The 20,320-nt window shown below is 50.8% G+C and overlaps 1 protein-coding gene across 5 annotated transcripts in view; it reads right to left on the bottom strand.

Moving 5' to 3' along the window:
• PPARGC1B (PPARG coactivator 1 beta) overlaps nt 1–20,320 on the bottom strand; it is a 113,421-nt gene that overhangs the window by 24,486 nt on the left and 68,615 nt on the right. For 3 of the 5 annotated variants that reach the window (XR_009539624.1, XM_060143946.1, XM_060143947.1), the window contains exons 2-4: nt 10,460–10,576; nt 9,498–9,671; nt 2,450–2,665 (exon numbers count right to left, since the gene is read on the bottom strand). Coding sequence is in view for 4 of the 5 variants with exons in the window: in XM_060143946.1 (XP_059999929.1) it covers nt 2,450–2,665; nt 9,498–9,671; nt 10,460–10,576 (507 nt within the window). In the remaining variant the exon portion in view is untranslated. The remainder of the gene's footprint in view (nt 1–2,449; nt 2,666–9,497; nt 9,672–10,459; nt 10,577–20,320) is intronic. The other 2 variants (XM_060143948.1, XM_060143949.1) reach the window with 1 other exon arrangement.

The raw sequence follows: 20,320 nt of genomic DNA, 5'->3' as shown, positions 1-20,320 counted from the left end.
ATGGGCTTTTGCTACAGCATCAAGTGTTTCCTCAAGGGACCTGACCCCCAGGAGGATTGCCAAAGGCCTGGGGACCAAAGTAAAGGCCACTCGCCACTCCCCTAGGAGCTGGATGAGCCACACCACCCTACCTCGACCCCAGACAAACACACACATCTGTGATTCTCTGGCGTGGACAGGAAAAGATTCTTAGACCAGAGGCAAGGGACCTGGTTCTGATTCAGTTCAATCCCAGCTCACTGTGAGACCTTGGGCGAGTCCTTTCCCTCTCCCCGCCTTGAGGAAGAGGAAAAGGACTGGGAGAAACCAGCCTTGGTTTCTCCAAGGTAGGGGGTATGTGTGTGGGGGGGGGTGTCTGTGTGTGTGTGTCTGTGTCTGTGTGTGTATAAAACAGGGGCAGGTAGACTAAATGATTGGGTCTTTTTTGACTCAGGGGTCCCTCTAAGAATATGAGAGAAGCTACTGACCTCAGAAAAACATATATGTAGAGGTCCACGGGTCCCCATTAGTCCAGAGGTAGACTTTCTGGACCATGTCTCCAGGTTAAGAACCGGGTGTCTGTATAAATTCTCAGGGCCTTTCTAGAACTCTGTTGGTATGCGGGGAGTCTCAATGGTGAATCTGTTTCCTGTGTGCCTAGCCCAGTGCCTGAAACAAAAGTGCCGTCTAAGGCATGAGAGGGAACAACCGGTGACCAGCAAGGGTCACTCTCTACCTCTTCCAGGGTGGTCCCGCTCCAGAGTCCCATACAGAATTCCTCTTGTTCCATGACCACCACCACCAGTTGTGCTGGGACTATCCCTCAGATTGCACTTTTTGAGACACTTCTTTGTACCAGGCACTGTTCTAAGTTCTTTATATGTATAAATCTGCTGGACTCCTCCCAACCGCCTTTGAGATAAGCACTATTACTAACCCCACCTTACAGACCAGGAAGCTGGGTCAGAGAGAGGCTAGGTGCCTAAGGGACACATAAGCATTCATTGGTGGGGCTGGGAATCAAACCCAGGAGGTCTGATTCTAGTCTGAAAGGAAGCACAACACTTATCAGCAGAAGCCACAATGTGGGACCGAACATATGCTTGTATCCGGCACACATAAGTGCTTACTAAATATTTCACACTGCTTTGGGGAACTTGCAGGCAGCGGGCAAGAGGGCAAGGGGTCCTGGACCAGGAGTCAGAGTACCTGAGCTCTGGTCCTTGCTGGCGCACCAACTTGCTGTGTGACCCTGGGAGAGGCCCTCCCCTCGCTGGGCCTCAATTTCCCCAGAGTCGCACTTTACGGTCACCAAGGGCCTGTCCGGCTCTAACTCTTCACGACCAAAGACCCCTTCCACCTCCACCAGGCTCCGATTTTCCAGCTAAGTCTCGCCAACCCCTAGGAGCTACAGTGTCAAGGTGAGGAGCCCAAGACAGATGAGCTGTTCTTCACAAGCCAGGACAGCTGGCTTTCTGGCACCCTAAGCCCGAGTCAAGGGCAACTGCCTTCAGCAACTTCTGAGGTCCGGAACCCTTTGGAATCTGAAAAAGCTGAGACCTTCTCCCTAGAAACCTGCAATGCCATGTGTACGTTTCTACATTCCACGGACACTCAGGTAGCAGTTAACTTTTGCTGGTGGAAGTACGAACCGGTCCAACCTCTTTGGAGGGCCAACTGGAAGTATTTGTCTAAACTGAAAAACCACATAGCCTACGACCAAGGAATTCCTTTTCTAGGAATGTATCCACTTACAAATGGCCAAGGCCAGTAACAGGACACAGACTGAAGCAATGGAACAATAAAGGAGCTGAAACAATGTACGTATCTGCCAACCAGGGAGTTGGTTGAAGAAGTATGGTACATCCTTATGAAGGAACACTATGCAGCCAACAAAAAGGATGGTACATCCTTATGAAGGAACACTATGCAGCCAACAAAAAGGATAAAACAGAGATACCTCTGCTCATTTGAAAGAGTTCCCAAGACACACAATTCACTTGAGAAAAGCAAGGTGCAGGGCAGTATATAATGGAGGCTTCCTTTTGTAGTTAAAAAGAAAAGTGGAAGAGGAAAGTCACACAACAGATCAGTAACCATGGTTACTTCTAAGATAGGAAAAAACAATTATGAGATGGGTAAGGAGGTTGTGCTTTTAACTATCCATACTTCCTGCTTGAATTTTTACTGTGTGTGTAAGCATAATCTTTAGGAAAATGTTTACATTTAATTTCAAGGGTTTAACACACACTTAGTGTCAATCCATGAAATCCCAAAGGGCCTACAGTGTTGCAGGCGAAGCCCAGGGAGGCCTCCCATGGCCGGTCCAGGCTGCTGCCCTGAACCTTTGCCAGTGATGCACGGAGACCCCTGCAGGGGCTGGAGCTGGTTTTCCAGCACCCACCACCTCTACCACCAGACACCACATCTCAAGCCACCACCATCATTTCAGTTGGAAACAGATTCTCACCAGCGAGAGCTCATCCACTTCAGGGGCTGAGGCTGGGGCCCTCTCCAGGGAGGGGCTTGGGGGCGCAGATGAGGGGACAGGCGAAGCAGAAGCGCAGGAGGGTGCGTCTCCGTCATCCAGGGCTGGGAAGGCGGCCAGATGCACAACATCTTCGGGGATGTCATCCAGGGTTTTGGTGAGTGCTGCCAGGAGGGCCTCATTCTCACTGTCGATTATCTGCAGTAAGCAGAGAGACAGAGAGGGGGCACGGTTAGTCAACGCCTTGGGCTCAGCGACTTTGTGTAGAAATCTGCTCTGTACACACAGCTGCACTACCATCACCCTCCCGCCAAATCCACTCAGATCCTCTCAGTTTGCTGGGACGGCAGATGCCCGAGAAATGTGCTATGGACTCCAAGAATGAAAGAAGTTTACGAGAAGGCAGCAGGTGGAAATGGAAAGGGGCCTGGCCTAGGAGCCCCAGTCTGGACTCTGCTGCTCATCAGCATGTGACCCCAGGCCCAGGGCTGTCCACGTGAGGGACGCCCGTCCCCTCCCCTAAGGACAGCCGCTTCACACCACGGCCTCCTGTGTCCAAACCCCTGGACAGGGCCCTGAGGCTGCTCTATGCCAACGGTAGCCCCAGGTCAGTCTCTCTGACCCTGGGGCCCAGGCAGGTGGTAGAAAGGCTGGAAGCTTCAAGGTTCAACCGTGACAGTAAAAGCAGAGCAATAGGGAAACAGCTACCATCCCCTGTGGGTTCCGGGGGCTTGCTGCCTCCTTCACGCATGGAGGGGCAGTCAGTGCAGCGGCTAGGAGCCTGGGCTCTGGAACTGGGACTGAATCCCAGATCTCACATTTATCAGCTGTAACCTACTTCATAAGGTTATTGTCAAGGGCTGAGTTAACATATGTAAGATGCTTAGAAAACAGTGCCTGGCACCTAACAAGCACTCATTACTACTACTACCACCACCACTACTACTACCACGACCACTACCACTACCACTATCACCACTACCACTACTACTACCACTACTACCACTACCACTACCACCACTACTACTACTACTACTACTACTACTACTACTACTACTACTACTATGATTCATACTATGATGATGATGATGATGAAGATGGGGATGGTAATGTTGGTTGTGGTGGTGGTGGTGATGACGGTGATGTTGGTGGTGGCGATGGTGGTGGTGGTGATGGTGGTGGTGGTGATGGTGGTGGTGGTGGTGATGTTGATGGTGGTGGTGATGGTAATGGTGGTTAGCGGTAGTGGTGGTGGTGATGGTGGTGGTGGTGGGAATGATGGTGATGGTGGTGATGGTGGTGATGGTGGTGGTGGTGGTGGTGATGATGGTGATGGTGGTGGGGATGATGATGGGGATGGTGGGGATGATGATGGGGATGATGGTGATGATGATGGTGGTGGTAGTGATGATGGTGATGGTGGTGGGGATGATGATGGGGATGGTGGGGGGGATGATGGTGATGTTGGTGGTGGTGGTGGTGGTGGTGGTGATGGTGGTGGTGATGATGATAATGATGGTGGCAGTGGGCAATTCCTCCCCTCCTCTTCCCCCCCCCACCCCCGCTTCTCCCAGCACATATGTACTGAATGGCTACTCTGTGCCTGGTGTTGTCTGGGCACTGGTGACACAGCATCCCAAGACTGATACAGCCCCTGTCCTCATGGAGTTTACCCTCCAGTGGAGAAAAGAATTAAACAAGGAAACAAAATCAGATCATTTCAGAGAGTGAGACAGCCTGGGAAAAAAAATAAAAGGAAGCTGTGATGGAGAATAAGAAGGTGGTGAAGATTCATAGGCTATTTACAGTGGTCAGAGAAGGCTGTTTTAAGCAGCTAATACTGAAACTTAGGCTTGAAAGATGAGAAGGAACCAGCCAGGCAAAGAGCTGAGGAAAGAAGATTCCAGGCAGAGAGAAAACCTAGGGCCAAGGCCAGGAACAAAGAATTTGGCTAACGAGAGGAATAGAGAGGCTTTGTAAATACTGCCTCAGGTAAACCCCACAATAACCTCTGCGGGGAAGTATACTATTCCCATCACCATTTTGCATTTGAGGAAACTGAGACTCATAGAGGCTGACCGATGTGTCCTGGGTACGTTGCATTCATCCACACAGCAAATCCAGGGCAGAGGCAGGGCCTACACTGAGCACAGCACACACACATGAACCAAGAAGCTTCCTTCCCCGATGTCTCAGACATAACACGAGGGTCAGCGTGCGCACTCCCAGCCCCCCGGCCCTGGGGCACAGAGATCGCACTGCTATCAGGTGAGGCACCGAGCGCCTCGTTCAGTAACCCCCGGCTGCTGGGCCTGTTCTGGCAGGAGGCAGTTCTGTCACATGATGCCTTCCCCAGCACTCTTTCCCATCCCAGGTCAGGATGTTTATCCTTTCTTCAGGAAGTTCATTCGAAATACGCCTGTCGTGACGGCCTTTTGGCTGCATGAAATCTGTTCCAGGCCCTGCAGCCGGAGCAGCAGCTGAGTAATTCGAAGGGGGGACATGGGGAGAAGAGAAAAAATGTGTTTGTGATTTTGGAACAGAGCTAAGAATAAAAGAAAAGGTCAAGAGGTTTTGGCTGAGCCTGACCTGGGCCCTGGGGATGGGAGTCCAAGGGCAGATCCAGGCCCAAGAACTCTGGTTCGGGAATGCAATCGGGCTCAAGTGGCAGCCTCTCATCCCCATCCTCAGGCCAGAATCCCAACCCTGTGTTCCCAGAGCAATCTGCCCAGCCTGATGGGGAGTTAAGATCTTGGGAGCTGGGGCTCAAGGACCACTCTTGGGGCTGACCGTGGCAGCAGCTCTGCCACTGACAGGGTGATCCTGGGCAAGTCATTTCCCTCTTCTAAGCCTTGCTGATTTCTGGTCAACGGGAAGACAGGATCCCTGGTTGGCTTCCCTCCAAAGGCTACTTGGAAGGCCAGTTTGGAGGCAGTGACACAAGGGTTCTGTGCAATGTTCCTGGGTCTAGCTCAGTGCCTGGGGCATGGGAGGCTCCAGGCAGATTTGCTGAATGGAAGAATGAGTGAACCAAACAATGAACTCTGACCACTGGGGAGAGACTGAGATTAGTGTCTCAAAAAACAGATTCTAGAGGGAAGTTATTCAGAAATGATGTCATCAGCACTGGATGGAATAAGGGTTCCCTCTTTCACAGGGAGAGAAGCGTGGCCCAGAGATATCCTGAATTATCACAACTATCAGAGCTGGAAGGGCCTTCAGGGATCACGTAGTGACCAGGGATGTCAAACATGCAGTCTGCTGCTACTGTCCCCATCCCTCCCCCCCACCCTGCCCTTCCACCTTTCTGACCACAACCCTCCAGGCAACACTGCCGATATGTCTCAGTTGGAACTCATGAGGAAGCCTATTTGCCATTCTTTTGGGGTTGGGGGGAATGAAGGTCCAGGAAAGAGACATGCCAAGGTCACACAGCAAGTCAGGAGGGGCTGGGGAGGATGGTCAAGGACTTACTAGGTGCCGGGCATGGTGCTGGAAGGAATGCCAGATGGCAGAGACCCCAAGGAGCCCCAACAGGTTGAGTAAAAACAAAATGACTGACAGAAGGTCTCCCCGCTCTCTCCTCAGCCCTCCCTGGGCTGCTCCAGCTCTGGAACAGCCAGACAGGGCTGGGGGTCCTGACCCTGTCTGGGAAGAAAGTCCACTCGTGCTCTCAGCATCGTGCCATCAGCACCCTAGGATAATACATCACAGGGAGCCGCCCCTCTCCTCTTCCGGCCCGTTAGCTCAGCTCTCCCGGCTCCAAAGTGCAAATTAATGGAGAGTTAATCAGCTGAGGAAGGGATATTAATAGACTTGCTCCACCCCCAACCTTCCTGAGCTCTCTTAGGCTGAAGGAAAAGGAACCTGCAAGAAACCTGAGGGAGAACGCTTCATTCTGGGTGCCTAGAGGAGCTTGAAGGAAGGACACAGGACAGAATTTAGGCTGTCGGGGCCAGAAGAACACTCAGAAATCATCTGCCGTTCCAGGGCTTAACTGGGGTGCAGGAGACCCCGGAAATCAGCTTCCCTTCCTTTTTTCTGGGGGTGGGTCCACAGATGTCATCAGGGTCTAACGGGACCCAGTGACTCTCTCCCTACAACAGAGTAAGAATCACTGATCTGATCCATGCTCGTTCCTCATTTCTCACCTGGGGAAACTTAGGCCCAACAGTGAGGAGCTACTAGCCCAAGGCCACGTAGCACACGGTGATAGAACCAAACACCTGCTTCCTCCAAAAATACTTACTAAGTTTAGCCCATTGTGACCCTGGCCCTAGGACTCTGGGCACACAGAAACGGAAGGCACTGTCCCTGCCCCCAAGCAGTTGTCAACTCTTGTAAGGGTAGCTGTTCTCCACTCTGTCTGTTTCCATAGTGATGGTACCACCTGACTTGTGAGAACACGGCTCTGACACAAGGCAGCATGGCTCTATGACTGCCACTGGTCAGATAAGGACGCTGTCCCAGTTAGTGGCAGAGGGGGTATTAGAACCTCTGGTCCCTGTATCCCAGCTCAAGGACTCTGGAATGGGTCGTGTCTGGTCCTTGGCAGGAAGGAAACTATTACAATCAGTTTCTTCATTCAACACATATGATTGAGTCTTTTCAATGCACAAGGGCCCCACAGAAGAACAAAACTCTGTTTGTCCTCAAGGAGCTCGAAGCCTGAAGGTCACAGGCATGCACGTACACAGGATGGGAGCTCAGAGAGGAAGTCACTGACCACCTGCCTTAGGAGGGGCTAACATGACAGCTGGGTGTCAAAGGATTTATTCATATGATAAATATTTTTTAAGCCCCAAGGAAGTGCCGGGCTCCATGCAGAGCCCTGGGGATATAACAGTGCACAACGCTGTATCAGCCCCCAAGCTCAGGGGGTTTATGATGGGGGAGGGGGGCAGGGAGGAATCAGGCACTAATCACATAATCACCGCAGAGGCGCACAGAGGCACACCGGTGTGTATGGGTGGAGCAGAGGTGGAGTGCGGGCCATGAAGGGGAGAGGGGCTGGGTGGGCAGAGTTCTGCCTCATTAACCATCTGTGAAGATTCTCCTGCCTTCCTTGCTGTGCTAAGAGCCCAAGGGCCATACCAAGGCTGACTTGTGTCTGAGACCATTTCATGCACATAGTAGGACCTTGGCAGGAGCTTACTAGTGGGTCTGGCCAGTCTCTGAGTAGGTGAGGCCTGTACAGTCTAGGTGGGGATGGTCTCCCCGCAGCATCTAAACCCCTCTCACTCATCAGCTCTCTATAACCTAAAAGCATTTCCTGGAAGTTGGCCCCCTCTGAGGGAGGAGGGAGCACAGCGTAGTTAACCCCATTGTTGTGAGAAAGAATGGACATCCTGGGAAAGAGCCAGAATTACAGCCCAGCCCTGCTGATCGTCATAGGGTTGGCAAAGAGGTTATACAACAGCGAGGGGTTTGGGGTCCTGTGTTAGAGTCTACACTCTGACCCTTCCTAACTGTATGGCCTTGGGCAAGTTACTTAACCTCTCTGAGCGTCACTTTCTTCACCTGTAAAATGGGTTACTAATAGTTTTTCTACGGACAGGTTAGAATAATCTCGGGAAAAATCCAACTCCTTAACATGGCCCGGAAGAGCCTGCATGATCTGGCCCCTCCTAGCCCACCTCCACCCCCCAACTACTTCCTGGCACCTTCCCCTTAGCTACTGCTCCAGCCCTTCGGTTCCCAACACAGCGAGCTTTCCTGCTTCCTAGCTCTGTGATCATCACTCGTCATGTGGCTCCTCCTCCTCCTTCAGCCGAAGCATCTGTCCTCGGAAAGGCCTTTCCTGACCACCCAGCCTTTAGATGCTCTTCTCATCCCAGGTTTATTCCTACTGTGCCCATGTCACAAGTGACCACTGTTGGTTTATGTATTACCTGATCTAGGGTCAGTCTTCCCTCTAGACCATAGAGTCCACTGTTGAACACAGTGTCTGACACATACAGGGAGCTCCATAAACATTTCTAGAAGGAATGATACAATCTGTCAGGAGTACTATTTGAGATGGTGCTCTTGGCACACTGACTTGGCACATGGTATGTTATTATTGTTGTTGTTGCTATTGCTATTATCATATTGCCAGACATCATCATCCTCATCATCCTGCCAGACAGACACAGGGAGCTATGGCTTCTTCCTCCAATCTTTATAGGGGAGCATATTTCAAGGAAAGAATAATGAGTCCAAATGTACCCATCACCCAGCTTCAACGTGGCCAATCATATTTCACTTATTACCCTCCATGCCGTGCACCCACACCCACAAACGCAAATGCATGTAGGGATTGCTTTATTCTGATGCAAATCCCAGACATCACATTACCCCATGTTCGAGGCCTTCTTAAAGGAAATGTGCCTCCAAAGCTGAGAAAAGAGGCAGATGCATAGATATGCGCTGCGGTTCTTGGCACTGCCTCTTTTTAAAGAACCTCTAGGCTCCAATTGAAAAATGGAGATAACTATACTCCTGTGTGTGAGTTGTTAAGAAAATTAAGCGAGTTAATATACACAAACAGGGACAGTCCTTCCCATTATGGCGTCAGCATGGTTATAAAGCTCTGGCTCAGGAGACAGGCAAACTGGGTTTAAATCTAGTTCAGCTACCGACAAGGTAAATCACCCTAGGCCCGTGACTAAACTTCTTCAAGCCTCAGTTTCCTCATCTGTAAAATGGGGGAATCATCTCACCTGCTTCACAGGGTGGGAATGAGAGTTCACTGTGACCATACAGGGAAGGGAGGCCTTGGAACCCGCTCTGGCTCACAGAGGGCCTCGGTTCTGACTGGGGGCATAGAGAGAGCAGCTCTTCCGAGCCCTCACTTCCCAGGGGCGATAACACAGCCTGGCAAGGGGGCAAGAGCTGCCCAAGATCAAGTGTAGACCCGGGACAAGAGACAGGGTCCCAAGAGCTTTGGTGGATGAGACTTCTTTGCATGAGCAAGTGTAGAAGAAGATGGCTCGGGGCAGAGCCGGGCTTTTAGGGGGAGAGAGAGGCAGCGAGGTTCCAGAGGGCATACCTGGAAGAGCTCCGGATCGTCGGGGCTGTACTGGCTGGGTTCGGTCTCGGAGTTCTCCGGGCGCCACTGCAGCTCCTCAAAGCAGGTGGCCGAGTCGAAGTCGCTGGCGTCCAGCTGGGAGAGGTCTAGCTCCGGAAAGTCAGCGCAGAGTTGCTCCTCCCCAGATCCCCCGCCCTGAGGAGACAGGAAGGAAGGAGGCGGGTCAGAGCTGAGTTTGGTTAGACCCCAGCAGGGACCCTCTTACTCAGGATGCTGCCAGTCTGAACCTGTGGCTGCCTTTGTCCGAGGCCTGATTTTGCCAAGCAACCAAGAAATGTAAAGCAGCATCCTCTTGCAACTGTCGAACCTACCATGAGCTAAGTCAGGCCCTGGCAGTACAAATCCCCCTTCCTGCTGCTCCGTCCCCACCTCCTCTGCACTCCTATACACCCCTCAAAGCCCTGCCCGCATAGCACCTCTATTCTCTTACCAGAAATATTTTGTTGAAAACTTTATTACAACCTATAAATAGAGATCTATTCCTTTATACAACTGCTTCCACCTGAAAGGGGATTTGCGGAAGGCAACAACCCCTCTATATGAATAATGAAACAACAAAAAGCAATAACAACAAGAGATGACATCATTGAATGATTGCTGTGTTTTGGAAGAACACCCACCCATGTTCCCAGGAATATTTGTAATGTCTAAAGTGTGGAAGACCGCCCATCAGTAGACAATAGGTAAGTAAAGCTATAACCACCTATATCATAAAACAGTGCTGTTGAAAAGAATGAGGCCGTTATGCATGTTCTCCATGGCATGTTAAATAAAATACTAAACTGCAGAATATCAGCAAGTAAGATATTACCCTACATGTGTAAAGAGAATGGGACAGACTCAAGCTACACATTTCTCACGATAATACATATGAGAATACTGTGCCAGTACACAGGAAAAGGTCTAGAAGGCCATAAACCCACCTGCCAGTGGTGGGTGGGGTGGGAGGGAGTCATGGAGAACCTGGTAACAGTACCGACCGAACTGATGCTTCTCAGAGGGTGGTCCCAGGATCGGCAGGGGCAGAACCACCTGGGGACCTATAAGAAATAATGCAGATTCTCAGGCCTAACCCCAGACCTGTGGACTCAGAAGGTAGTCACCTTCTCACCCTGGTCTCCCAAGTTTAACAGTTACCAACAGAAGGGCTGCCTTGCAGATGCAGAAACAGCCTGAGTGGGGAGGCTAACACAGAAACAGGACACCACAGGCACTGGGGTCTGGCAGACCTGAATCATAATCCCCATTCGCCAGCTGTGATGCCTTAGGCAAGTCCCTTCACCTCTCTGAAGCTCAACTGTCTCATCTGTAAAATGGAACAACAACTGTCTCATACAGTTAATATTAAAGGAGGCAGTGCCGTAGCCTGGCTTGGTAAGTTGCTCAATAAATGGTAGCGAGCAGTAATGACAACAAATTTTTAAAAATAATAAGAACAACAGAGTTTCATGGCAGGCAGAGGAGGGTGGAACCTCTTTAGAGAACAGAGACAGGCTTGTGTGACACTTAAGAGAAATAGGTTTTATCCAGACCTTTTCCTTAATTGTTCCCACTTACTAGGCCTCATAAATTATGAATAAGTGTATATTATTAGCTCAACTTGACACAGGAAAAAGGCTTTTATCCGAATTTGGGTCAAATGTCTTAATTGGCATTTTGCAAGAATCCTGCACACACAGGCAGCACCGGGGCTGGGTTCTCCCAAGCGGTCAGTCCCTGCTCTCAGGCCAGGCAGCACGGTGCCCAGAGAGTATGTCTCCAGGGACATCCCTGACCACGCCTGCCCTCCATCTGCCCGGTCTTTCTCCAATCCACTTGTGTTCAACATCCATGAATATTAAGTCCTGCGTCACTCCAGTGAGGATTCTCAGCCCCCTCCTGGGGCTGCGAATCTTCCCCTGCCCAGTTGGACTATGGGGGTACAGTGGTCTTGCCTGTTCTAGACAGATGATTGGTTTGTTTCTAGTTTTTGGCTGTGATGAACAAGCCTACAATACGTGTGTACAAGCCTTTGTGTGGACCTATGTTTTTATTTCTCTTGGGTGAATCTCTAGGAGTGGAATTGCTGGGTCATATGGTAAGCGTATGTGTGACTTGATTAAAAACTACAAAATTGGGCTTCCCTGGTGGCGCAGTGGTTGAGAGTCCGCCTGCCGATGCAGGGGACACAGGTTCGTGCCCCGGTCCGGGAAGATCCCACATGCCGTGGAGCGGCTGGGCCCGTGAGCCATGGCCACTGAGCCTGCGCGTCCGGAGCCTGTGCTCCGCAAGGGGAGAGGCCACAACAGTGAGAGGCCCGCGTACCACAAAAAAAAAAAAAACTACAAAATTGCTCTCCAAAGTGGTGGTGCCATTGCACACTCCCACCAGCCCTATGAGTTTCTATTGTTCCACGCCCTCAACAGTACTTGGTGTTGTTAGTATTTAAATTTGAGGCGTGCATGATAGCGGGGGCCTACAAGCATTTATTATTAAGTGCTACTGTGAGTCAGGCACTGTGATGTATAAGACTCAGTTCTTTCCTTCATTTGTTGACATCTCAGTGGGGGAAGAAAACACATAAATATTTCATTACAGATTGTGCTAGTGCCACAAAAGAAACAAACCAGGTGCACTGATGGAGGACAAGAGAAGGAGGGGAATCTACTTAGACAGGGTGACAGAAGGCTTCCTGGAGGAGCTGACGTCTGGTTTGAGACCTGAAGGAGGAGCCAGGCAGTGGAAAATGTGGAGAAGAAGCTTCCAGGTAGAGAGGACCCAGCAAAGTCAAAGATCCAGGTGGGGACCAAGCCTAGAGAATGGGGTACTGACCAAAGGCCAGTGAGGCTGCAGCTCAGCCCTGGAGTAGGGGGAGGGAGAGGATGCCTTCAGAGAGGCGGGTGGAGGCCGGATCAGGCAGGGATTGAAGGGATTTGGGTTTTGCGCCAAGTGTGATGGGGGTGGGAAGCAGGCAGATGGGTTAGGCCGGTGTAACATCCAGGAGAGGAGCAGGTGGTGGGGCTGGGAGGACAGCACTGAGGGCCTGTGGAGCAGGAGGGAAGGCCAAAAGTAGACAGACAAGGATGCTAGGCAGCTAGGGCCTCCCTGGCCAGCAAAGCCCCAGCTATAAGCTCTCTGGGGAGCTCTCTCTATATGTTCTAGAACCAGCCCGTGCTAGTAACTCAGAGCAGCCACCTCTACAGGACTTGCTTTTTGAGTCTTGGAAACAGCTTTTAAATCAGAGTTCCAGAATCCCAGACCAGCCAGGAACCAGCAGCCCTGAGAGGTTGTCCATGCAAGTCTCTGTGGACAATTCGGGAGACCGATGCGCCTTCAAGAACTAGTTATGGATACGTGTGCCCAGTGCATGCGCGTGCAAGGAATTTAGACTCAACTTCTAGCCCTTCACAGACACAGGTTGGGCTACCTACTTCACTTTGCACTATGGAAACTGAGGCCCAAGGAGGATAATGGATTTGCTCAGGGTTATCCAATGAGTGTCCTTCCCATGAAAGCCATGCCACCTCCTTTACAAAATGCCCATCAAGTGGCCATGACTACTGCACTTAATGATTACCCAGAGCAGCTAGACATACTCAAAGTGTACCCAGGGCATAAAAATAAAGAAACCTCGGGCTTCCCTGGTGGCGCAGCGGTTGAGAGTCCGCCTGCCGATGCAGGGGACACGGGTTCGTGCCCCGGTCCAGGAGGATCCCACATGCCGCGGAGCGGCTAGACCCGTGAGCCATGGCTGCCAAGCCTGCGCGTCCGGAGCCTGTGCTCCGCAACGGGAGAGGCCACAGCAGTGAGAGGCCCGCGTACCGCAAAAAAAAAAAAAGAAAAAAAAAAGAAACCTCAGCTTCAAGGCCTTGTCAATTACGGCTGAGGCCACTCTCCAGCTAAAAACCATTAAGCATTGCATTAACAGTGATTTCTCTGGCCCTCTCCATATTTAGAGAGGCTTTTGAAGCGGTGCCTCGGGTGATCCAGCTCTCTTTTGAAAGGTCTGACTTGAGGCCTTCCTGTTCTGTACTGGGCAGCCCCAGCAGGACCCACCCATGGAATGGGGAGGTAGGGGGGTCACAGCACAGGCTAAGCCACTGCTATTACTGAGCACTTTCTATATGCCAAGGGCCACACTAAGTGTCTTATATACATCCTCTCAGCAGATTCTTATAACGACGCTACAGGGCGGGGGTCACTGTCCCCATGTTACTAATCAGGAAACTCAGAGATCCAGTCACTCGTATTAGTTTGCCAGGGCTGTCGTAAAAAAACACCACAGACAGTGTGGCTTAAACAACAGAAATATTTTTCCTCCCAGTTGTGGAGGCTAGAAGTCTGAGATCAAGATGCTGGCAGGGTTGGCTCCTTCTGAGGCCTCTCTGGTTGGCTAGTGGATGGCATCTTGTCCCTGTGTCTCTTCCCGTTGCCTTCCCTCTACATGTGCCCGTCTCTGTCCAAATTTCCCCTTAGATTAGGCCCACCCTAATGACCTCATTTTAACTTGATTGCCTCTGTAAAGACCCTATCTCCAAATAAGGTCGCATTCTGAGGTACTGGGGCTTACGATGCCAAGATACCTTTGTATGGAGGACACAATTCTACCCATAGCACCCAGGGTCCCAGCAAGGTAAAGCTGAGATTCAAAGCCCAGGTCTCCTGGCTCCCTAACAAAGCCTGTGCCATTGCCCGACATCCTGCTTCTGAACGTGAGAAGGAACGTCTAAGACCATTTATTCCCATTTATGGATGGGGAGATGGAGCTTTGGGAAAAGTCTGAGAAAGACCTAAGTCACAGGGCTAGTCTGTAGCTGAGCAGGGACAGGCCTGGGGCCACATGTGCTGCATGGCGCACCAGCCCCGCATGCACAGGCCCCTGTGGTCCCCACCACCAGTCTGCTCACACCCCTGACACGCTCGGGACACCCCTCTCTGGTTGCAGAACCTTCTGTATCCATTCCTCCAGGGACACCACACTGCTGATCTGAACGGGCTGTAGCTGCCCCAAGCCAGGGAGATAAAACGCCCCGGCAGTGGATTAATGGTGCTTCATCCAGATTCTAAGTTGCTTCACCGGAAGCCTGGCTATCTTGTCGCAGATCGATTCCCTGTTTAAGCAAGAGTGCATCTTCAGGAAAAATTGGTGGCTCCGCTTTACCGACTACAATCAGCAAATCACCCAGCTTAGTGCCTGGCCCAGAGCACATTCTCAGAGTTACTGAGTGGAAGGAGCAGGAGAGGGGGAGGGGGGGCTGCACTAACAGAACTTGGGTTCTGGGCCTGCCCGCACTCACTATGCATCCTTCAGTGGGTCACCTCCTCTCTCGGGTTCTCACTGCCCCCTCTGGAAAACGGACCATCAAACACAAAGACCCTATGGACCCCTCTTGCGCAAGCATCTGCAAGTACAATTCCGTACTGCACTTATCCAGTTTCTGTGATCCACATAGGCTTGGGGTAAGTATTTAGGTAGAATAAATAAATGAATTTACAGAGGGAGAGACAAAGACGCAGAGAGAAGGTCTGTATTGAAATGGAAGGAGGCCTAGAGAAGAAGGATAAAGGGCTAGGCCTGGCTTGGCTACTAACATTAATCATTTGTGGTCAGGAACCTAACTTTTGCCGGCTTAGTTTCTATTGACAAAATGGGGATAATAAAAAAGAATCCTATCTCACGGTGTTCTTAGAAAGATAAAACATCACAGGTCAGGAGCCTGGCACGTGTCAGACACCCCGTGAATGGTGGTCACAGATACAGCATTTATAGTAGACATTCAAGTGATGTTCACAGCTATGGTCTCACTGGTGCCTTCCCAAGATGCGGGAAGTAGGCAGTGGTCAACGTCCCCACTTGACTGATGGGAAAGCAGGACATCTCAGAGGGTCAGTGCTTCATGACCCATCTGCTCAGTCCTAAACCCGCGGATGCCCTCAATCCTATGTTCCTTCAACCTCCACCAGCCCCCATTCCAGTGTTACCATCGCTCGTGGCTTCTCTTGGCGGGCGATCTTGCCCTAACAGCCAGACCACGCTGGCTCTCTCCGGGCCTGCCCTGGAGGGGGGGAGCAGGGCTCCCACCCAGGCCTCACACACTTCTTTACTGACATCTTGGATGCCCTAAGTACTGCCCTACAAAGCATCCTTCACTGACAAGAAGTTGTATTTGATGGTCTGGGGCACGTTTTCCCTTTAAATTACTGTTAGGAATGCCCAGACTGGCCTGGGCATGAGACCTGATAGGGTGGTAGGTACCTGGCACTGGGCTCACCTTTCCCGCCTCCCTAACTTGGCGGATACCAGTAACCAAACACGGCTCTACCTCCCACTGAGCCCCAAGCCTTCGCAACCCAGAGCCTTACCAGCCGCTGCTGATTCATTAGACCCAGCCTGCTCTAGACCTATGACCCTGTACCGCTACTTGCCTTCTAGGAAGAAAGTGAAGTAAGTATTCATGATGTCCCCACAAAGCCATTTCATTATACAGATGTTTTCCTTTTTCTCCTCCTACGTCTGTTATTTGGCTGGCCTCCCACCCATTCCCCTTCCTAATGGTGGCAGCCCACTGATCTCCTTGGGGAAGTCATCCCTCCCCCGAATCCAGGCGGTCCAGGTAAGCACAGTCTGGCCAATTAAAGGGTCTCATCCAGTGACCACAGCAACTGGTTCACAGGGGTGGGTCAGAGTGAACACCAGGAATGTGCTGGAGCGTGTGGACAAGGGTGCTGAGCTGGCTGAATTTAATTCTGGAGACGCTGTGAGCCATCTTTGCTCCCACCTGGGAAAAGCCTGCCCAGCACAGGGAATGCAGAGTCCAGAAGCAAAGAGAGGGCTTCCCTGGTGGCGCAGTGGTTGAGAATCCGCCTGCCGATGCAGGGGACACGGGTTCATGCCCCGGTCCGGGAAGATCCCACGTCCGTGAACCATGGCCGCTGAGCCTGCGCGTCCGGAGCCTGTGTTCCACAACGGGAGGGGCCACAACAGTGAGAGGCCCGCGTACCGCAAAAAAAAAAAGAAGCAAAGAGAGATGTATTCCCAATAAAAATAATTCAAACACTTGGATACAGCTGTGCCTGAAGCCAGTATATTCCCTGTGCTCCACAATTATGTGAGTGAATAAGGTCCCTTTCCAGATATGTGCCTGCTGGAGTTTGTCACCTATCAATGAAAAAGTTATGACTGATTCATCTCTCTTACATCCAAAAAAAAAAAAAAAAACCTAAGCTTCCCACTGTCTTCCAAATTAGTACAAAACTCCTGAAGATGCTTCCAGGAGAACAGTAGGAAGAGTAATTGATTTTTAGACCTCAAAGAAATACTACAGCATCCTCGTAAGACTCAGGAGTCACAGACACAAAATTAAGCTCCAGGAAGAATAAGTACAAAATACAGGGGCTCTGAGCTCAGCCTAAAAGAACAAAACATCCTGAGCTTAAAGATAAATCAGACCATTGAAAGGATCTCCCACCCAAACACTCAAGGCTAAGTGTCTCAGAACATCACGGAGGCCCTTTCCACGCAGCAGCATCTGGCCCCAGGCCTGCCGAGCACAAACGCAGTGATGCTCAGCGCTTTTCAGCGGGGCCTCAAGCCCCAGCTACGCAGCTACCCGCTCAGGGCTTAGCGTAAGGTGATTTGACAGAAGGTCACCAGGCCTGGCAAGAGTGGGTCCTCCAGCCCAGAGAGCAAAATGGGTCCAGTGCTCAGAACTGGACTACAAGGCCAGGCCGGGAGGACGACCAGTTACCAGTGACCTTGGGAAGGCAGCTCTTCTTGGGAGGCAAGGCAACAGGATGGAGGAAGTGGGGTTCCTGATATTTCTAAGTGCCAATCGGCCCTGGGATATCCACCTCAGGACGTGAGGGAGGACTCAACGTGGAGCCTGTCAAAGTCTTCATCATTTTGGGCAGTTTTCTGTTACTTGCCGCCAAACCTAATCCTTACCAGGCCCTCTCAGGCCTTTGGTACAACAGACACTCCCCTAAGTAACCGCCCGGGTTAACCAACACTCTTCATCCCCTCCTGTAACAACACACATTACTAAGGCCCAAGGCGCCCCGGAGTCTCAGAGACAAACCTCCAGGTCAGGCACACATCTGTCTCCAGCAGCATTGCTTGTTCAATGTCATTTGTGTTTCTTCCCAAACCCATTTGTTACTATAATTACAAAGTTTTGTTTTGTTTTGTTTTGTTTGGGGGGGGGGGCTCACGCCACCTGCAGCATCCTAGCTTCCCAACCAGAGATTGAACCCGTGCCCCCTGCAGAGTCCTAACCACTGGACCACCAGGGAATTCCAATAATTACCAACTCTAAAGAAATGGTTCATCAACAGAAAATATGAGTATAAAAGAAGAGAACGCGACGGCAACTAAGTTGAAGGCTGTGGAAGGACTCAATAAAGTTGAGCTGTTTTTTTAAAAAAAAAACATACAAAAACCCTGCTGTCAAATTATGTGTGGGTGAGCTAACAGTGAAAGATTAGGGAGGCACTGGCAAGAATCTGAAGGATTCTGCACTTAGATTGCTTGAGTCTAAATTCTTAATCCAACTGAGTGAATTCCCAATCTGGAAATAGGAGCCCTGGCAGCGTGGGTGTGGACCAGGCAGGAGAGAGCGCTTGGGATTTCAGCGTCGGCAGCACAAGCAGTCCTAGAGCAAAAGACTGGCAATAATGAATGTGCATGCCATATGGCTTCATTAAACAACAACGTTAGGTATTACATTTTATGATTTCGTACTCTCGCTGACTTTTTCCGAGGAATTCCCCTCTCCAGCCCTCCACCCACCCCACCAACCCCCAGCTGTAGTTCCTGCTCGTCATCAGATAAGGTGGCTATTGGACATGGATTGCAGCTTGCATCGTATAGGAAATAAATCCTTACAGTGGACTCCCAGAAGACAGAACTGGGGCTTTTGGCAATGGAAGAGCCTGTGGAAATACTTCTAGAGATGACTCTCTTATTTTGCAGATAAGGACACTGAGGCAGACAGTCTCCTGGGACAGGTGTTATCTTGGGCATCTCCTTTCCTCCTCCCTGTTGCCTGCAAGCAGCCCCTTATCCAACAGAGATCCCTAAGGTCTCTCAGAGCTGTGCCTGGGCCAGGTTACCTGGGGTGGAGCAGCTCCTGGCTGTCTTGGTAGGTGGTGGGCACTGAGGTCTAAGAGGGCACCATTGGCGCCCCACACCCCTGCACCCCACTGTGGCTGCACAGATCCTGGCACCTGTCAGCCAACATAGGCTGCCCCTGGCCCAGGAAGGTGGTGCTTTCGTTTATTTTAAAACAGTAAAAGGGTGAAGTATATTCTGTGACACGAGTGAGCGAGAGTGAGTGAAGGTGTTTCAGGGGCAGTGTCGTCCGCATACTGTGTTCGCCTACAATTGCTGTCAATTTTATGCACTTGAATTCAAGGGCCTCTTCAATTCACAGGACAGCGGCAGGAAAAGCGCTTTGTGAACTGCGAAGCGTGTGCAGGTATCCACCTGCTGTTAAGACTGGTTAACAGTCCCTTTCCATCTCCAGGGACCAGCCTCCCTCATGGAACTGCTGTGTGGCTTGAGTTTCCACCCTGGGGCCTCTGTGCTGGCAGCTCCCTCGGCCTGGGACGCCTCCTCTATCTTTCTTCTGCGCATGGCTGGTCCTTTCTTATCAGCCCCATCCCAGATTAAATGTCCCTCTGAGGTGAGCCTTGCTGACCACTGTATCCTAAAGTGGCTGCCCATCTCGCTCCCATCACCTGCTCTAAGTCCCTCAATTAACACGTTTCACTTTCTGATATCCCCTCCCCCCTTTGCCGGTATATTTTTTTTAATTGTGGTGAAATACACATAATATAAAATTTCCATTTTAACCATTTTTAATTAGGCAATTCAGTGGCAGTAAGTATATTCACACTGTTGTGCAACCATCACCAGCGTCCCTCCCTCTTCAGAGCTCTTCCCCCTTTTTCATTTATCTACTTGCGTATTGTCACCTCACCCAGCTATGAGTTCCATGCCAGCAGAGGCGGTGTCTGTCTTTGTTCCCCACTGTTTCCCAGCGCCTAGCACAATGCCCAACATATAGTAGCTGCTCAATAAACAAAATGAGATCCATGTGGAAGTGCCCTGTAAACTGGAAAGGGTGGTACACAAGAGCAAGAGACTGCAACATGGACATTTTCTCCGTACAGTCCCAAGACAAGGTCAAATTCCCTGGCAGCCTCAGTTATTTGACAACGATTTTGAGTTTTGTCCAACTCTGTGGGGGCAAAAGCGTCGAGAGCGCCTTTTCTTTCCTGGTTCCAGGCCCCTCTGAGAGGTCAAGAATGAAGATATACGATCACACAAACCACCTGACATTGACACTCACCATTTCAACACATCAGCTCTACCCAGAGCAACATTTTATTAGTCGCTGAAGGGCAGGCACAAAAATAGACTGCAGGGATCAAATGCCACCCTCTACAGTGGTTGAAAGGCCCTGGCATATGACGACTTGAGGCCTGGGGACCCTGGGAGGGGGGTCCTCTGTCACGGGAGTGCACAGACATTGGAAGCTAGAATCAGGGCTGGGATTAGGCTGAGGAGGGTACCAGCCTTGGGCACCAAAAAATTCAGCAATCAGGACAGATCATATTTAATGCAATATTGTGAAAACAATCAAAATTAATGCCCCCTAAAAATCCATGATGAGCAACATATCAAAATTCTAAATAAAGACAAGGTCAGTGATACTGATTTTTCCTTTTGCTTCAGGTGACTACTTGGCTCTGCACGGCACTCTTCCCTCCTTTATTTAAAGATGTGGTGTGTTCAAAATGGA

This window comes from Lagenorhynchus albirostris, chromosome 3, assembly GCF_949774975.1.
Source record: "Lagenorhynchus albirostris chromosome 3, mLagAlb1.1, whole genome shotgun sequence".
NCBI classification, from domain to species: domain Eukaryota; kingdom Metazoa; phylum Chordata; class Mammalia; order Artiodactyla; family Delphinidae; genus Lagenorhynchus; species Lagenorhynchus albirostris.
This window is presented reverse-complemented; position numbering and strand designations above follow the sequence as displayed.